The 18,524-nt window shown below is 40.1% G+C and overlaps 1 protein-coding gene and 1 long non-coding RNA gene across 10 annotated transcripts in view; both read left to right on the top strand.

Moving 5' to 3' along the window:
- WT1 (WT1 transcription factor) overlaps positions 1-18,524 on the top strand; it is a 51,874-nt gene that overhangs the window by 24,880 nt on the left and 8,470 nt on the right. For all 9 annotated transcript variants that reach the window (XR_014544699.1, XR_014544700.1, XR_014544701.1 and 6 more), the window contains 2 exons: positions 10,170-10,272; positions 11,196-11,346. Coding sequence is in view for 5 of the 9 variants with exons in the window: in XM_083599698.1 (XP_083455824.1) it covers positions 10,170-10,272; positions 11,196-11,346 (254 nt within the window). In the remaining 4 variants the exon portion in view is untranslated. The remainder of the gene's footprint in view (positions 1-10,169; positions 10,273-11,195; positions 11,347-18,524) is intronic.
- LOC310756562 lies at positions 12,103-18,023 on the top strand. Its single transcript, XR_014544929.1, has 2 exons — positions 12,103-13,586; positions 13,939-18,023. It is a non-coding gene; the product is annotated as an uncharacterized lncRNA (long non-coding RNA).

Raw genomic sequence — 18,524 nt, forward strand, 5'->3', positions numbered from 1 at the left:
TTCAGAACAGAGACACTATTTTTCACCAGCATTTCTTAACAAAACCATACACCTTGAATAAACTTGCAGCTTTTTGAAATAACTCCATAAATGGACCTGATCAAAATCTGTGCCTATTGCATCCAGCCCTCCCAAAACTGCAGGACTGTGTCGCAGGGAGCTGGCGAGATGGAGAGTACCTAGGACCAGGGCCAGCAGACAGAAAAATAAGGTTTGGGCATAGTAACCACATAGAAAAGGCCAAGCTGACTATGGCCTAGTACAAACCCAAGCCTGACCAAGGATGTCAGATGTTGGGGTCTGGGTGATGCCTGGGGTTGGGGAATTGAGTTCTCTGGGTTTGGAATGGACCCAAGTGCTAAAGTTCATCAGTTTGGAAAGGCTGTGGAGGCAGGGTCCAATACAACAGGATTTTATTTACTTATGATACATAATGGAGGGTGGATAGGTGGGGAAAACCTTGTTTGGCCCTTTAATTTTCTGTCAACTGGCCCCAAAGAGGGGAAACCCTAAGGCTGATGTGGAAGCTTTTACAGCTTTGCCAGGTCAGAAGAGACCAGTGGTCTGCTTGGATGGGCTGTGGAGCCTGAGGCAGGACTATGGGCCTGGAGATGGTTTTAGTCTGTGGCCTTGCTTGCTCACAAAAAGAGCAACAGAGCTCAGATCAAAGCCACAGTGGCTCCCGGTTCCAGCCACAGTGGCTCCTGACAGTAACAATGACACAGCCCACGCTTTCCTTTTCTCCATCCCTTTTCAAATGTCTTATTTTAATCTTCCTAACCATTTCTTTATACTTTTTCTGTCTCTCGCGTCCTTTTATTACCTTGGATTCTCATAGATCTTACATCCTTTGCCTTTGCTTTTCCGCTGTCCCTCCCATTTTCCTTAGCTTCCTCCCTATGGACCGGACTGTTGTTCTCTCCCACCTGTAGGGAGTGGGCTCCAGTCTGGCCACTGCTTGCCCAGAAATTGTTTCCTGTTACCCTGGAAGCAGGACGTCCTTCTTGAAGGAGCCGCATGCTACTAAAGATATTTGATGAGGCTGCAGGCAGGATATGGGGGCGGTTATGGACAGTGCACTCCTTTCTTTCCTGAAGTTTGAACAGAGTGGGGAGATGAAGGTCATTATAAGTATAGCAATCAGAGGACAACTCACAGAATTTAATGTTGCCTAGCATGTTTTGGTGGAGTAGAACCTTTCGACTGTGTGACTTATAAATGATATTTGTATCTGGTGTGTAGATTTGAAATGAACCTTTGAGAGAAAATAAGAAAATACATTTTCACGAATGTATGAAAAAATGATTCACTATATTTTAAATAATTATAATTGCTTTATTTTCATTTATATGTAATTGCTTTTTTCTGGCAAGGTGTTTACTTCCATCTTCTGAGAGTAAAGCTGCAGCATTTTATTTTATTTTTTAAAAGATAGATCAGTATTAATTAACTACAGTGGTACCTCTCATTACGAACTTAATTTGTTCTGGAGGTCCGTTCTTAACCTGAAACCATTCTTAGCCTGAGGTACCACTTTAACTAATGGGGCCTCCTGCTGCCACTGCGCCGCCACCACATGATTTCTGTTCTCATCCTGAGGTAAAGCTCTTAACCCGAGGTACTACTTCTGGGTTAGTGGAGTCTGTAACCCAAAGTGTTTGTAACCCAAAGTGTTTGTAACCCGAGGCGTTTTATAACCTAAGGTACCACTGCAATAGCTAATAGTTGGATCCTTCTGGTGTTAGCATGTTGAAAATAATTTTGGTTTGAAGAAAAGCAAAATTCCTTATCCTATCTTATAACAATATTTATTTGTGGACTGAAATCCCACAGTTCAAAAAGCCTAGTTGGTCACTGAGACCAACGTGTGTTAAGTGCACATTTCTCTGTCTTGGAATTCCTCCACACCCTCTCATTTGAGGCTCTGAATTAGTTTTTCCTGACTATGCTTTGTGTATTTGTTGAAACCAAGCCCTAACAGAAGCACGAAAAATTAGATCTGAGCATTCCCCATCCACACATAATCAATTATTGTCAAGAGATTCTTTCTAAAAAAAATAAAAATAGTGGGAAGGGAGACATAAAGATGATGAAGAAGTAGTTGCTCATCCAGGTCTCCCCTCCCCCCCAATCCAGCATGAGCAGACATAGTATGTCCTTATTATACAGAAGCCCTGGAATGAGCTGAAAACTAAATAAAGATAGAGTGTAAGTAATGTGAGTTTGACATGACACTAAACAGAAATGGATTAACCTATAGTGCAAGAGATATCCTAACATGTCACTGGAAATCTTAACCAAAATGTATACTATCTAATTATGGGGAGGTAGCATTATTAGATAGCACTCTTATTCAGTGCTACTTGTTTCAAATGATTCTGCACTGCATATGCTAGCAATTAAAAAACAACACTTTTTCTATTTCAGCTCATTTTCTATGTGTTGGACATCAGGAGTCCCATCCCCCCTTAAAAAAGAAAGGAAATAAAATTGGGCCAGTAAGCAAATTTACAGTGAGAACAGTATGAAAGAGCGCATTGTTTATGTTGCTATGGCAGCACTGAGAAAACGTGTCATTTATTATATGGAAACTGCTACATATAAAGTCATGCTAAGATGACTGAAAATCAAAACCTGTAGTTATCTCAGTGGTGTGGTTGCGAATAAACGGAAGTTAATGATGCTACTTATTCATCTTGGTAAGCTTATAAAAACAAATAAGCCCTATTCCTAGGATGTAGCAAACTGTTATATCCTCTGTTGCAGGGCTTGGGAACCCACGACCCTCCAGATGTTATTGAACCACAAATGCCATAATCCCTGACCACTGGCTGGGGCTGATGGAAGTGCAAACCCAACAACATCTGGAAGATCACAGTTTTCCCATCTCTGCTGGATAGTTTGAGCACAGATGGGAATAATATTAACAGCACATACCTCCAACTGATTAAATGATTCTTAAACTACTTCCTTGGTGAACGTTATTGTATGACCCATGTAATGTGTTTGCAGACTTGCATGAGCCCCTGTCAGGCAAAAATGCAGGATACAAATAAATAATAATAATAACAACAACAATAACAATAATGCACTCTTGCATCCCATTCAGATATGGTACTTGTTACATTGCAAAAAAAAATGTGCAGGATAAAATTCACATTACATAGTAATGTAAAATTAACGGTAACGTGGTAATGAACTGAGGCCAATGTTTCCAGCGGTACCTTTGACATCTGGCATGTAACTCACAGGAGAGAAAAAATGGAAAGAATACCCAGTTTCTCAACAATCCATCACATTACATGGTTTTGATTTTTTTAAAAAAAACTCAATACAATACTCACTTCTGCCTTTTTTTTTTTTTTTGGAGGCCATTTCGGACTTTTCTCCTTCATTGTCTGCAATTTCCTCTTTAGATATGATGTTTTGTCTCTTCTAGAGAAAATATCCTGCAAAATGAAGAAGCATATAAACCTTGTCTGAGATCCAAGTAATTCAAGCAAGGAAGAGGTTACTCTTTAGGGATCTGAGTGGTGGTGGTGGAGGAAACCCCCTGGCTTAAACAGAAATATTGAAAGTAGAATGAAGACAGTAAATGGCATTCTATGCATCCATAAGTGCAGACTTTTAGCAGTGATGCGACCTGGGTTGTTTAGGAGGAAAAAGCAAAGAGAAGATGGAATCATGATGAACGATCTATGGTAAAGTCAATTTAAATGTTTTGGTATAGGCCAAGATTGTAGAATCTGTGGAAAATCAGAGCTAGACATAGCCTCATCGTTGGTAATATGAGCCAAAATAGTTATCTGTCTTCTTTGGCTGAGAGAGTTACAAAACACAGCGCCTTCAGTTTCAGTTGCCATGAACATAAGCTACTCTTCTTAAGATTTACATCTTTAAAATACATGGACTGTTCATAAGGGATTCCCAGGAGTGTAGTGTTTCAGATGTTTCCCTCCTTCTTGAAGAACTTAATGAATATTGGCATCCTTCTTTGCATTGAAATATGTGGCTTCTATATATCTCTTCACAGATTTTAGCCTTTATATACTTGCTGTCATTCTCCTATGTGATTCAGTTAAGATTTCCTTCCCATACTATACTGCAACAAATGTTTGAAAAGGCTTTCAAAATCTGAGAAATGATTTTTTAAAAATGTACCATAGCAGATTCTGCTTGGGGGCATATGTGATTGGACATAGGCATAGCCCTAATAGTACACAGTGATGGGTGGTGTACACTGAAATCATCTCCATACCTAGTTTCTGGAACAGCCTTCCAGAAGAGGTAGATGTTGCTGGATTTAGGCCCCAACTTGTCAAACACTTGGTTTTAGTACGTCTGATGATTTTCTGAAAGGGCTACATCCATCATTGCTGTGTGCACACTCATAGTTGGAATCACTGTCCTTTGCACAGCTCTCTTCAAGGGTCACCAAGCTTTGGGCCCCACTTGGAATTTTGAGGAAGTGCCATGGGCACCAGTCATAAAACAGCTGCCATTGGGGTGTGACGCAACACAAAATGGTTCCATGGTTGTGGCACAGCACACAGTAGATACTTTGAAGGCGCAACCACATCTAAAAGAGCAGAAAAGGAGATGGGAACATAACATGGTGTGGGCATATCACTCACCTGTCAGCAACCCCATTAATTAGTGGGAAAGGTACCCAAATCAGCCACTGCCACACTCAAGAGAGAGGAACTCTTTGCAACTCTCCTCCATTCAAAACAAATGGGAAGGTGGGTATCCAATCCTGGAATCCAGTAAAGTTTAATGGGGTGTGTTCAGCGTAGAAGAGTCTGAGCCTGTGAAAAAAAGGAACTGGGCAGGAAGAACTAACATGTTACCATGTATTTTTGAACCATAAACAACTTACCTAAGCCACCCCCACGCCCACCGCTATATCCCTGTCCAGCAACTGTGCTCCCCAGATTCAGCGCTGCTGAGAGTATCACCTGCCCTGGAAGTCCACTTACAAACTGGGCTTTTAGTGTTGTGGCTCCAGATCTCTGGAATTAATTATGAGGCACGTGTCCAGTGTTTAGGCACCTGAGGTGTGATCCAGTCATTTGTGAAAAATTAATTGTACATCTATAGAGTTTGCAGAAGTGGTTTAAATTGTTTTTAGAATTTGGATTTATCTTACTTTTTATTGTGTTGTACACTGCTTTGATAGCCTCAATCTGCGAAGAGGTTTATAAACTTGGTAAAACGCTGTATAAATAAATAGATAGATATATTCTGAGACCTTTCACCATAGGAAGTACTAGCAGGCATGCTGGTGTCTGTGGGCACTGCATCGTTGACACTGAAATAATAGCAAGTTCATGTACTCTGTTGTGAGTAAACTTTAAACACAGATCAAGTGATGTATAATATGACATTCGGTAAAATCACACATGCACAAATGAGATGTGTTTTTCAGGACCCTAACCCTGCTCCTAAGACTGTGATTTCATAGAACCAGAGTTATAACGGACCCAAAGGATCATGTAGTTCAACTCCCTGCAATGCACTAATCACAGCTATATTTAACTGTTTTTAATACTGATTCATAAATTGTCCAAACCTACCCCCAGACCTGCTGGTGAAAGGTGGGTGATAAATTCTTTTTCATATTAAAACAGTACACTCCGAATATAATCAATTCATATGACCCTAAAATTAAATTGCAATTAAACCAAACCAAACTCAGAGCTTCTACTGCCCCAGAACCTGCCTCCCCACCCAGCACCACTTCTCTCTGCTGGTGGAGAGGTGATTGTGCCGGCCTACCCCTTCCCCATCCTAAGTGGGGTTATGGGTTTTCTCTTTTTTAAAAAAATCCAAAGCGATATACAATAAACTATATTTAAATAACTGCAGAGGTTCAAAGTCATATATTAATCATAAACCGGAACACACGAGGGCTTATCAGCAATGTTTCACACTCTTTCCAAATAGGTCATGCTGAGGTCACACATGTTCATAGATGCATACCACCTTTTGTTTCTCCTGATTTTGCTGGCATGGAAGTGCATGCAGTGTTCTTTGTTCACAACAGGGCTTTCTCACCTCCTTCCTATCCCATCATAGCCTGGCATGGCTTCTGAAAAAAAGCTGGTCCTTAAAAAAGATCTTATTCAATCTAAGCCAAAAAAAGAAAAGGCTGTCAGTGTTTGTAAAAAAAGAAAAGGAAAGGGTTCTGACCTCCCTTTGTCTCCTCAGCCTGGTCCTCAGACCCTTGTCGGCATAAAAGAGTCCATGAGAAAAGTATCCTTGCAGAGTTTTATTCTTAAAAGTCTTTGTGCAAAAGCAACTGACCAACTGTACACACCAACACTACCAGCTTTCACTAACTAACCAACCAACCAACCCAACTCAGCAACAAACTAACATTTCTCACTCTATATATACAACCTGGTGCAGGCGCTGACTCATGCTGACCCAGCTTTATTCACATTAAAGAAACAGCGGCCATTTTAGCCGTGACAAAGGTGTATTAAATCTATACAACACTGCCAATCTTTGACAATTACTTTCTCCCATGGTATGTAGTTTAAACACTAATAACCCAACTACATTTCCGTCATCCACTACTTTTTTTCATGGTTATGGTAGTTCCACTTGCAAAAAAAAAAAAGTTTTGGTTCTTTTCTTCTTCAAATTGGTGACTTCCCAATATGATCAGCACGTTAAAAGGATTTCCAGAACGCTGAGTCCCAGCAAATGTCAAGTACCTGCCATCATAAAATTTTCTGGGAGCTGCCTGGTGCTGTTTCTAAGCCTGAATATAATTCAAATTAGAACTCAGAAGGCAAAGACTGCAATAAGCAATAGGTGCGGATCAGGATATGCATGGGCAGAACCCCATTCCCAACTTCCCCTCCCCAGTGGAAGTGTTCTTTGGGCGTTTTGCAACAAGATTGGATGGGGTGTTGGGGGCTGAAGCAGGAAGGGGGAAATGGAGGAGCTAATTTAATAGGTACAATTAGCGGAGCTCAATGAAAGCAATGGGCTTAAGAGTACCTAACTGTTCTAGACTGCGGCACTGGCCTTGCTTGGGCAATGAGAATGCCTCAACAGAGTTTTACTTTTTCTAAAAAAATATATGTAAATAATCTTCATAATACATCTGCTTGGTAGTAGCGTTATTACCAAAGAAAGCAGCAGTGTATATTTTTCAGTGCTATGATGACAATTGTTTTAATAGTCATATTGAACATCATTTCATTATTTTCCTAAATGAAAGTGGCATATTTCCTGTGCCTCACATTTTTGGCTGCTTCTCCATGCTAAAATCCTGATCTCTTTCTTGAACGGCTATTAAGTTATGGCTTAATGTGGTATCTGTTCTGTGTAATCTCTCCCCCCCCCCACTTCCCCCCAACTGTTTAAAAAACATCCAGCGTTGATGGTGATGAATCACTCAGTTTTCATATTTTATGCTGATGTTTGCTAACTTGCCTCTGGATTCCCTAGAAAAAGCTTAGTACATCTTTATTAACCTGGGGCTCTAGTTTATCCATCTTACGAACAATGCCAGTGCAACAAAATAAAGGTTGTGGAAGGAAGTAATTCAAGGATTCATACTTTTCAGATATCTTTTTATGATTTTTTTTAAACAGAGTTGTCATGATTCTTCAGAGCTGCTCTGTTTTTCGTCACACATTTTATTATATAAGATATACATTTAAATAGCCTTGGATGTACTATATACTATTATGCTCAATCATTTTACATTTCTTCTGTCCCAAGGATCAAGTATTTTTTGGTCTTCTAAACAGAGAAATATATAATGCTTGCTTAACATTTTGGGGGTACTTTTTTGTTTCTCGGTTGTGAATGCATCTTTTTTTAGCACTTGAAATAAGGTGTTCAAACTGTTTGAATTGGCAGTTGTGTTTTATACTGCTCTAGGCTACTGTGGGCTCTTGCAGTATAATCCAGGCTGTGGGTTGTATCCAAATAAGACATACTCTGAGTAGACCAACTGAAACCAATGGACTTAAATTTATTACATCAATATCAACGGGTCTAACTTTGAGGAGGACTTAGTTGGCTACAGACTATTTATGCCGTTGCTGTTGCAAATATAGTTTTTGTCTTTTATTTATTTTAATTATTAATTCAGTATTTTTAAAATAATGTCTTGCTTGTAAGCCACCCAGGAATTTTTTGTTGAAGGGCAACTTTATAAGTAATACTAAGTAGTAGTAATAATAATATATTCATCCGTACTTACATAATGCACAAAGACACATGGATGTTCTTTTACTTAGGAACAGCAGTGGAAATTTTATTGAATAGGTACATACATCTTGGGGCCCTCCTGTGGTGCTATGGTTTAGTGCATGTGGCCGTTAACCAAAAGGTTGGTGGTTTGAGCCCACCGAGGGACGGCTGTGGGCAGGATTCCTGCACTGCAGGGAGTTGCATTAGATGACCCTCAGGATCCCTTCCAATTTTACAGTTCTATGATTCTATAACATTCAGACTGACTGATGAGGATAAAATCTACAGTTTCTTATTGTTCTGCGGGTTAGAGAATCCATTTTTTATTTGTGCCTCTTTCCTTTTCCATGTTGTTTGTGTTGGGTCATTATAATAGGATGTGATATTTGGAGAGGGTTCCTTGGATTATACCAGGGGTGGAGCACCTTAGGCCTGGGGGATGAATGGGACCTTCTAGCCCTTAGGACTCTATACAGGATACTCACCCACTGGCCATGACCCTCAACAGCCATGCTCTGCATCTGCCACTACATATGGCTGGAATGTCCCTTGAACTGTGATAATACTTCTTGCTTGCCTGGATGGAGGATAGATAGTGTGTGTGTGTGTGTGTGTGTGTGTGTGTGTGTGTGTGTGTGTCTAACTACATTCACTTTGACTGCTCCCACAACTGACATGCATTCCCCAGAAGTTTGCCCATGGGCAAGTAACCTAGCTTCAAGGTAAAGAAGAGTTCTGAGCACAAATGGTCCCCCCGCAAAAGGTCTCCATCTATGCCAGTAATTTCCATTCTGTGTGCTGTGCCATAAGAAACAAACAACCTGAGGCTACAGTCCTTAAAACATACTTACTACGGAGAAAGCCACAATGAAATGTACTTCTAAACAAGCATGCATAGGATGCATAGGATATTTAATGCTGTATTGTTTTTAACACTTGATTGGGAGCCGCCCAGAATGGCTGGGGAAACTCAGCCAGATGGGCAGGGTATAAATAATAAATTATAATTATTATAATTACTATTGTCCTGCATATTTGCAGTCTTGCACAGTTATCCGGGAGTAAGTTCCATTGAATTTCCAATTAGGAAGCAGACTGAGATCAATGACTGATACAGAAGTCAAGGGATGGGTGTCGTGTAATTTCTTAACTCTTACACGACTTAAAGGTAAACTTTTTTCTTCAAGTGTAAGACTGAAATGGTGTCCAGTTTCATTTTAGAATAAAAGTGTGTGTCTCAGCTATCAGAAGTCCGGTAAATACAGGTTTATATTTATAGAAAGTTAAATGTTGCAGGATGAAATTCACTTATTTTTAGCCTTAAACTGAAAGTCCTAAATACTTCAAGGGAAATGTTTGGGTTGCATCCTTGCTGCACAGAGGGGGATCATTGATTTCCACAAGGTAACGATTTCCTTGTTTGTTGATTTTGCTAAAGGTTAAGCTACAGTACATCTTCCAAGCTGATATGTGGGTTAAATAGTTAGGACTCTGATTTGTAATCCTATCCTGTGGCTGCACCACTGCTGTTCTTGTAAATGTCATCACTTTCTCAGTCCTATCTGGTTATATCTGAGTCATGAGGTGCTGACAAAAACCCACTGCACTTAATGTGAAACCTGAGGCATTTTGCTCATTCCAAAGATATTAGCAATAGCCAACTTGGCATTTAACTGATAAATAACTTGCACGTATCTGCTGCATTAACTTTTGCTTCTCTGTGTTCCCCCACCCCTATCTGTACTTTTTTTTTTCAGTAATCAAAATTTAAAGCACTACTAGGCAAATCTTATGTTCTCTCTTTGAAACCTATGTTTGAAACAGAACCATTAAGTTTCCATTACGTTTCCTTGGTCTGTTTAGTTGTTTTCGGATTGAATGAAGGCCTGTCGCTAATACTTCATCAACAGAATATAGTTAATTTCCAACCTTTGGCCTCTCTTTATTTTCAGCCATGCAACAGGATATGAAAGTGATAACCATGCAGGCCCTATGTTATACAGCTGTGGGGCCCAGTATAGAATACACACCCATGGAGTCTTTAGAGGAATACAGGTAAGTATACTGCAGAAAATGTACAATTCTAAATGGATTTCCAGGCTGTCATTGGAAACTGCTGCTTTTAAGTTAAGAACTGGATCAGGCCATGGTCCCAGATGCCCATAGGGAGCTCGCCAGCAGGACCTGAGCACGACAGGATTCTCTCCCTTCCTGTGGTTTCCAGCAACTGGCATTCAGAATAATTACTGCAGCTGACCATGGAGGCAGCCATCATGGCTAGTAGCCACTGATTTACTTTATCCTCCATGAATCTGCTGAATCCCCTTTTAAAGCCATCTAACTTGGTGGCCACCACTGCCTCCTGTGAGAGTGGCTTCCATACTTTTAACTATGTGCTGTGTGAAGAGCTTTCTTTTGCCCGCCTTGAATTCTCCAACATTCAGCTTCATTGGAGGTCCATGAGTTCTAGCGCTTTGAGAGGGAGAAAAACTTTTCTCTATCTACTTTCTCTATGCCATGCATTATTATTTTTTACACTTCTTTTTTTTTTACAATTCTATACAGGATCTTTGCTCCACTGTTCCACTGCATCAGTAATAAACTCAGTGAGAAACTATTGGCTGACTTAAAGAAAAAGAAACAACAGAAATAATTTTCATTAGAACAAGCTACAATATTCCTCTAAATGGGAAACTTCAAAGTGGCATTGCACTTTCCTAAATATTATGTCTGGCATGTCAGATGACATGCGATTATTAACTGAAGGCCCGAAATTTTCATTTTTTTGCTAAGCAGTAATATGTTAAAGCTTGTTTTACAGGAAGGGAAAAAAAGATTAAGAAACAAATTAAATAAATATTAATTACAATAGATATGTTTTGAGATTAAGGTAGTATAATTGGAGCAGTTATTGCATGCACTGCTTCCAGTTCTGAAAACTGGTCATATAATAACCCAAATTCTTAATGCCATTATAGGATGTGAGACGAGTACCTGGAGTAGCTCCTATGATTGTTAGATCAGCAGGTGACACAAATGAGAAAAGACCTTTCATGTGTGAATATCCTGGCTGCAATAAACGATATTTCAAACTGTCTCATCTGCAGATGCATGGAAGAAAGCACACAGGTAAGTATTTTAATGGATTGCAAAATTGTCCCTAGTTAGAAGTCTGATTCTGTGCTTTGGTGTTTACTGTACAGTGGTACCTCGGGTTAAGTACTTAATTTGTTCCAGAGGTCCGTTCTTAACCTGAAACTGTTCTTAACCTGAAGCACCACTTTAGCTAATGGGGCCTCCTGCTGCCGCCGCACCGCTAAAGCAAAGTTCTTAACCTGAAGCACTATTTCTGGGTTAGCGGAGTCTGTAACCTGAAGCATATGTAACCTGAAGCGTATGTAACTTGAGGTACCACTGTACTGGGAATTGAACCCATTCATATAAAATGGCTACTTACATACCAACAGCAAAAGCAAGTGCTGATTTGCATAAAATTCGCATAGGTTTATAGGTATGCAAATTTATATACAAATTCATATGATTTAAATACAAATACAATATATATAATGGGAAACACTATGACTAGGTGACCTTTGGGCCTTCTTACTGCTGATGGGGAACTTCAAGGAACTACTATGGTTTTTAATTAAGACTTGGAGTGGACCCTTCAAGTAGAAGACTCCTTCCGACAGTGGAATACATGACCATGCTGTGTTCATAATCTCTCCAACATGGGGCATTTTAGGGTCCTTGGGCTAAAAAGAGCAAGATAGTCCTTCACTGGTCACCTCTAATAGGGATGCAGTGTTTGTGTGTGTGGTTGCTTTGCACATACAGCACAACTGAATAAGTACCTTATTTGTCAGGCACGGCCTCACAAGTCTTGAAGGGTTTTTTTTAAGGAACAAAATGCTTCTCTATATCATTCCAAATTAATGATTTGTATGTGATGTTTAATTGTGCTTGATAATACACACACACAAACACACACACACATGGGGGGGGGGACTGGATGTGCTCCATAAGATTCCTCTTTCTCATCACCTAGATATTTATACATGACTGGCTCATTACATTTCCTGCAGACTGCTCACTCAGATAGTGTTACCCACAGTTGGATTAGAAAACATGCAGAGCTCGGGTAGAAAAATTTGGAATTCATATCAGCATTTCTTAATGTTTCAACACAGCTTTTGCTGACTTCTCATGTGCCCTTTAACTGCTTATTGAGTGCTTTGCTGGTTATTAACAATACCATTAACTGAAACATATAATAATAAAAGGCATCTGGTTGATTTGGAGCATTAGGAAGCTGAGAAATACAACGGGGGGAAAGCAATATAAACAATACACTGGATTAAGTGGTAAGATTTCATGGAGCTTTCAATCACCATTAACATGAACCCAGCAACTATGATTTGTGCTTTTGAAGGTTTTCTGGAAATTGGTGTACGTTTTGAGAGTCTGGAAGGAATGCAATTTTGCGCTTTCTAGCCAAAATGACTCCCCACCTCCTTCCCCTGTGCACTGTTCCAGGGATTCGCCTGATCCCACCCCCCAGATGAAGGGGGGAAGCCCTACTGCACAAACAGAAGTCCTTATGCACTGATGTGACTCATTAGTAGAATACCACTCTTAGTTTTTTAATCAGTGAAGTGCACTACTTTGTACCCATCAGAGTTATCTTCTCAGCAAAACTGTAAAAATGTTTTGCACAGAACAAACAACCGTATAACAGGCACAGTTCTTGCAACAGTTTTTCTAGTTTTGAAAAGCAAAATGTCATTACTTTAACAAATTTATATTAAAGATTTTGTTTGGAAAGTCACGGCTCCTTCTCCAGGGAAGGATACAGAGTGTGTAAATTAAACAACCGTCTCTTCTTCAGAACATTGGCATAAGTCACTGTCACAAACCTGATGACCTGGAGCAGCTCACCCCAGTTCATACTGGGTCTTGTGGTTCTTATTACACATTCTTTCTTGACCAGGCCATTTTGTTCCCACCATCACTGTAGACTGGTCTCTTCCAATTAAAGGATTGCCTTTAGAGTTAGGTTATGAAGTTGTTCTCTGTGAGCACGCACTCTCTGGGTGTACAGTCTTTCCAACCTCATCCAGTACCCCATTCCTCTTCAGAACAATAATGTTTTTCAAGGCCCATGGATATATTCATGAACTTGGAGAACTATACCAGTTATGAGGTATTATACTATGAGAGAAAAAGTATCAGCACATATAAACCCTTCTGTAAACTTCATGCCAACTTTTCAGCTCCGGCTATACATTAGGATGGCTACATGGTAGCTTGAATGACAGCCTACACCTGCTGAAAAGCCATTTTATACACAGGTATTAAATGAGACGCAGGTGGCGCTGTGGGTTAAACCACAGAGCCTAGGACTTGCCGATCAGAAGGTCGTGGTTCGAATTGCCGTGACGGGGTGAGCTCCCGTTGCTTGGTCCCTGCTCCTGCCAACCTAGCAGTTCGAAAGCATGTCAAAGTGCAAGTAGATAAATAGGTACTGCTCCGGCGGGAAGGTAAATGGTGTTTCCGTGCGCTGCTCTGGTTCGCCAGAAGTGGCTTAGTCATGCTGGCCACATGACCCAGAAGCTGTACGCCGGCTCCCTCGGCCAATAAAGCGAGATGAGCGCCGCAACCCCAGAGTCAGTCACGATTGGAGCTAATGGTCAGGGGTCCCTTTATCTATTAATTGTGCAGGAGACACACCTTCCTTTTTTGGTCACCCTATGCTGCACTGATGCAAGTTGCTGAGCTTGCTGCAAGCACGCATGCACATACCAAGCTAAGCTAAAGATCAGCATTCCCATAATTACACACTGATTACACATAACAGACAGCATCTCCTTGGTATGACTGGTTTCTCGCTCTCCTCCTATAAGAAAAACATTCTTGAAGATGCAATTGTGCTTCATAACTCTTTTCCAATCAGGCAAATGGGTGGAATTCAACACTGAGCTAATACAATTGTTCCATCAATGCAAGCATTTCTGCTTGCTAGACTGAATGACCCCTGCTCTTCTCTCTCTGTGAGCTGTTCTGGAGGTTCTCCTGACTCTCCAGACCTGATGGGAGTGGAGAGGAGAAGAGGGGAAATCTCCATCGTGCCGGTGAAACTCATTGCCCTGCTTCCCACTAGCACAATTCTTTAGCAGAATCTGGCCCCAAGTCTTTTGCACCTTAGATTTGGGACCAAACAGTGGGAAGATAGCTGTGAAGATGAACCTTCTGTGTATATTCCTAATTACCAAAGGCAAAAGGGGCAGGAAAGGAGTTTACTGGTGATCAGTATGGGGATGTCCCTTAAACTTCACTTTTCTGGGCCCTTATCAGTCTGCTGCCTCAACAGAATAGAATGAAGTGGTTTAGCCTTGAGGAGAAACGAGTGGGAGACAGCTCTCTGGGGAATATCTGCTATTTCCTGGAATGTATGCACCGAGTGTAATCTTGAGGCCAGTTTAAATTTATAGATAGCTAGTGTATAAAAAAAATATCATGAATGGGGTTTTCTACATAACCACAAAGCTCTTTGGAAAATAAATACACATGGTCTTTCTTCCTGTAAATGTTTCATAGCTGGTTTATCAGGTATTCCCCACTGAGTGACTTTCCACAAGTTTCTGTTGCTTACATTTTCAGTGGTAATGATATCTGTCTTCACCTTTTTGGAAGGAGATGGGAATAGGTTTTCTGATGTTCAGCACATTAAATTTACCATGCTATAAGAATAATTTGTGCACCCAAGCATGAATGCACAGTAGCAGCAGTCTGCATTATGGATAGATATGTGGTGGTCACCCATAATCTATGGCTTTCAGTAGGTCAGATGTTGCTGCTGTGCTGCTGAACAGGTGCTTTCTATGAGCCCAGTCCGTGCTGGAAAGTGTCCAGAATTTAGCATTGTGCTTCTGGCATCTCATATCTCAGCATGTGTCTGAATCAATCCTGATGTTTACTAGAAATTCATAGGTAGCTAATTATAGGGAGGAGGGCAGTAGCCCAGTGGCAGAGCACATACTCTGCAAGCAAAAGGCCCCCGTCATTTCTGCATAATGACACTTCACTCAAAATGTCCTAATGACAGCTCCCAGGGGCTTCATATAGGTGTTACAAAGCATGGGGCACAATATGTAACCTTGCAGGACACCACAGGGCAACTCCCATGACACTGTCCTAAGTTCTTAACCCTTATTTCAGGACACAAATTGCATCGGAAGCATAACAAGATGCCCCATGTTATCATTCAACAAAGTGCTTGGGATCTAGCATACTTCTTACACTGAATAAATAGCAGATAATAGTAGTGATAGCTCAAGAAGAACACACAGAAGTTATAAGATTTGTAACAATGCCAAAAGCCATTCACACGTTGTAAATGGTTTGCTATTCAGCATATAATTCCTGACAAGGGAACTGTATGACAACCATGTTTGTATTTATGGGTGTAAACTTGAAACATCTTAGGCGTATAGGGTTGCATCTGACTAAGTCATATTTAAGAACAGTGCTTTTTCCCCTATAAAAATATTTAGGGATACTCTCATTTTTTCTCAAGAAAAACACCATTTTATAGTTCAAAAATAAATACAGTAAATGGGCAAAAGTACAAAGATTCACAAAATGTTTAGGGGTATGTGTACCCCTGCATACCCCCAGAAAAAGCATTGCTCAAGAGTAGATCCACTGAAACTAGTGGAGGTCAGTTGATTTTAATGGATTGAGCATAATGGATCTACATTAAGTATGGCCTAGCTGGATACAACTCATGAAGTGTGATGAGGTCCCTGGGTTATTGAAACTTTCTTGGTTATATAAGTGGCTTCATGCATGTTTTACATCAAAATCTAATGTGATTTCCTACAATGACAAAAGTTTCTATTCGGAAATGCAGAGACATGTGAAGATAAGTAAGATTCTGAAAAGGGTAAATGACATATTCTGTTTGAAAACATTCCCACACATAGATGAATGACAGCAGAGGTCTGTAGCAGATGGTTGCTGTAGCTTAATTTGAGAAAGATATAACAGTTCCAGTAAGCCTGATAATAACAGAAGACCTTTGTTTGCAATGTGGAAGCAGTGTGAAATGTATCACTTCATGCTGCTCAAATGCTCATGCTTTAGAACTGCATTTGCACTGAACTTTGGAGACTACAATCTGCTCAGTGCATTGTGTTCCACCAGCATTCTCTGCCTTAAACCTGCCAAGGCTTCAGCCTTCCTCACAATCAGTTTTAAGGCACAGCAATTCCTACGGGAGACCTTGTGGCCAGATTTAAAAGGAACCGTTTTAAACAGATGTGACAAATATAACTTTTTGAATAAATAAATTAATCTGAATGGACATGGAAACAACCCATTTTGGATTTTAAAAGCCAGTAAACTCCTTTGGGTGACTTCCACAGGAAGCTATAAAGATTCTCTAACAGATATCCAACAGAAACGTTTAGATATTGAACTCCTTGCTTTCAGTGTAAATGTGAAAGAGCAGTTAATATGGGTGATGTCGCTTGTCATTTGGAAAAGACATAACGATGTTTCAAAGCAGTTGCTTTATGGCATGCTAGCAAAAATAACTCTTTTTAATAGGAATAAACCTAGTTTACAAAAGAATCATATAACATCTTGAATAAACTAGAACTGATTCAGTGTTTATTGGTCCTGAAGAAATATAGAAATGCATGGCACTATGCAGGATTTTTAGCTGTGTGGTCAGAGCATATGCTTTGCATGAACAAGGTTCCAAGCCAAATCACTAGCATCTCTAGAAGATGAAAGGGATGCAGGGGAACCCAGCCTGAAACGCACTGTCACTCAGAGGAAGTCTGCTTTGCATTTGTAACAAGCTAGTCCTTTAGGGTGGCAGCACCTGAACGTTGGAACTCCCTGCCTATTGATATTAGGCAGTCACCATCACTACCCTTTTAGATGCCTGCTGAAAACGTCAGCTTTGGCAGGCCAATCCAGACACAAGATGGTGTTACACCTGCTCTTAAATCTGATTCATATGTTTTATTTGCTTTATTTTTTTTTAGATTTTTTATTCCTTTTAAAAATGAGTATAATATGTTTTCATTTTATTTTTAATCTTCTTTTTTTAAAAAAAATAATAATCACAGATGTGTTTGCTCCCTTGGGCTCCTTTGGGAGGATGGATGGGATATAAAAGCAACAAAATGAATAAACTGTGCTAGATGCACCCATGTTCTGACTCAGTATAAGACAGGTTCATATGCGTTCCTCTGTTTCTGAACATCTGAATTGACCATTAACTATAAATATCTTACCAATACACATTTGCCTGTTTTGCTTTAAATGCAGTATTTTTTTGTATGCTGTTTTCCTTCTTTGCCATCAAAATATTGAAAAGTTGGGACATTACAAGTATAAGCACGTGGCATTTCTGTCTCAAGATTGAAAACTGGTATGAAATGACTTATTGTGACAGAATGAGGCATGTATAGAGTTATTTCCTAAGCCTCTTGCCCGCAAAGGGTCAGAACAAAGACTGCCACCACTCTGGATGTTTATCTGGCCTCTGTAGAAAGCCCTACTAAAATCTCATGTGAATCGAACCCCAGTATTTTTTTAATAAAATTGCTAAATCATTTGGAAGGTTCTATTAGACATGCTTTGTTACTTGCCAGTCGCAGCTACAATTCTTTATGCTGAGAAATGGAGATTGAGCAATGAAGCACCCACAGAAGAATTTGGGAGGATGCCCTTATGGCAAAGTTGACATATTTTACTAGATCTAGAGAACAAAATCAAAATCACAGATAGGACAATTTTGGGGCAAGATGAAGGCATGGCCTTTCTTCCAACAAATGTTATGGTCTCACAATCTATTAATGTTGGAAGAAAATAAGCATATTATTTATGTAACTTTATCCTTAGTTATTTTTGGTAAATTGCCGCTTGTGATCTTGAATTATTAATCACTTCCAGTACATGTTGACCTTCTTCAAAAATAAAAAATAAAATAAACCAAAATCAAAACAAAGCATGGGCCCAGCTGTGACTTTGGTAGACAGTGACTGAATATTCTCAAAACATAAGATGCAGTTAAGAAGTAACAAGAGTCCTGGTCATGGAATGGGCTATGAATCCACAGAAGCTCCTGCTCAATGTGATTCCCCCTTACACTGCTGTCTCCAGTAACACCTCTCACTCTCATTTGGAAGGTTCCCTCTTCCTCCGAGCAGATTTAAGGGAGCTCAAAGGGCTACTTCAGGCAGAAAGGTGAGCTGGAAGAAGTCACCTTCTCCCCACCATTCAATGGACCT

The sequence above is a fragment of the Podarcis filfolensis genome, assembly GCF_964270895.1.
Source record: "Podarcis filfolensis genome assembly, chromosome: 1".
NCBI classification, from domain to species: domain Eukaryota; kingdom Metazoa; phylum Chordata; class Lepidosauria; order Squamata; family Lacertidae; genus Podarcis; species Podarcis filfolensis.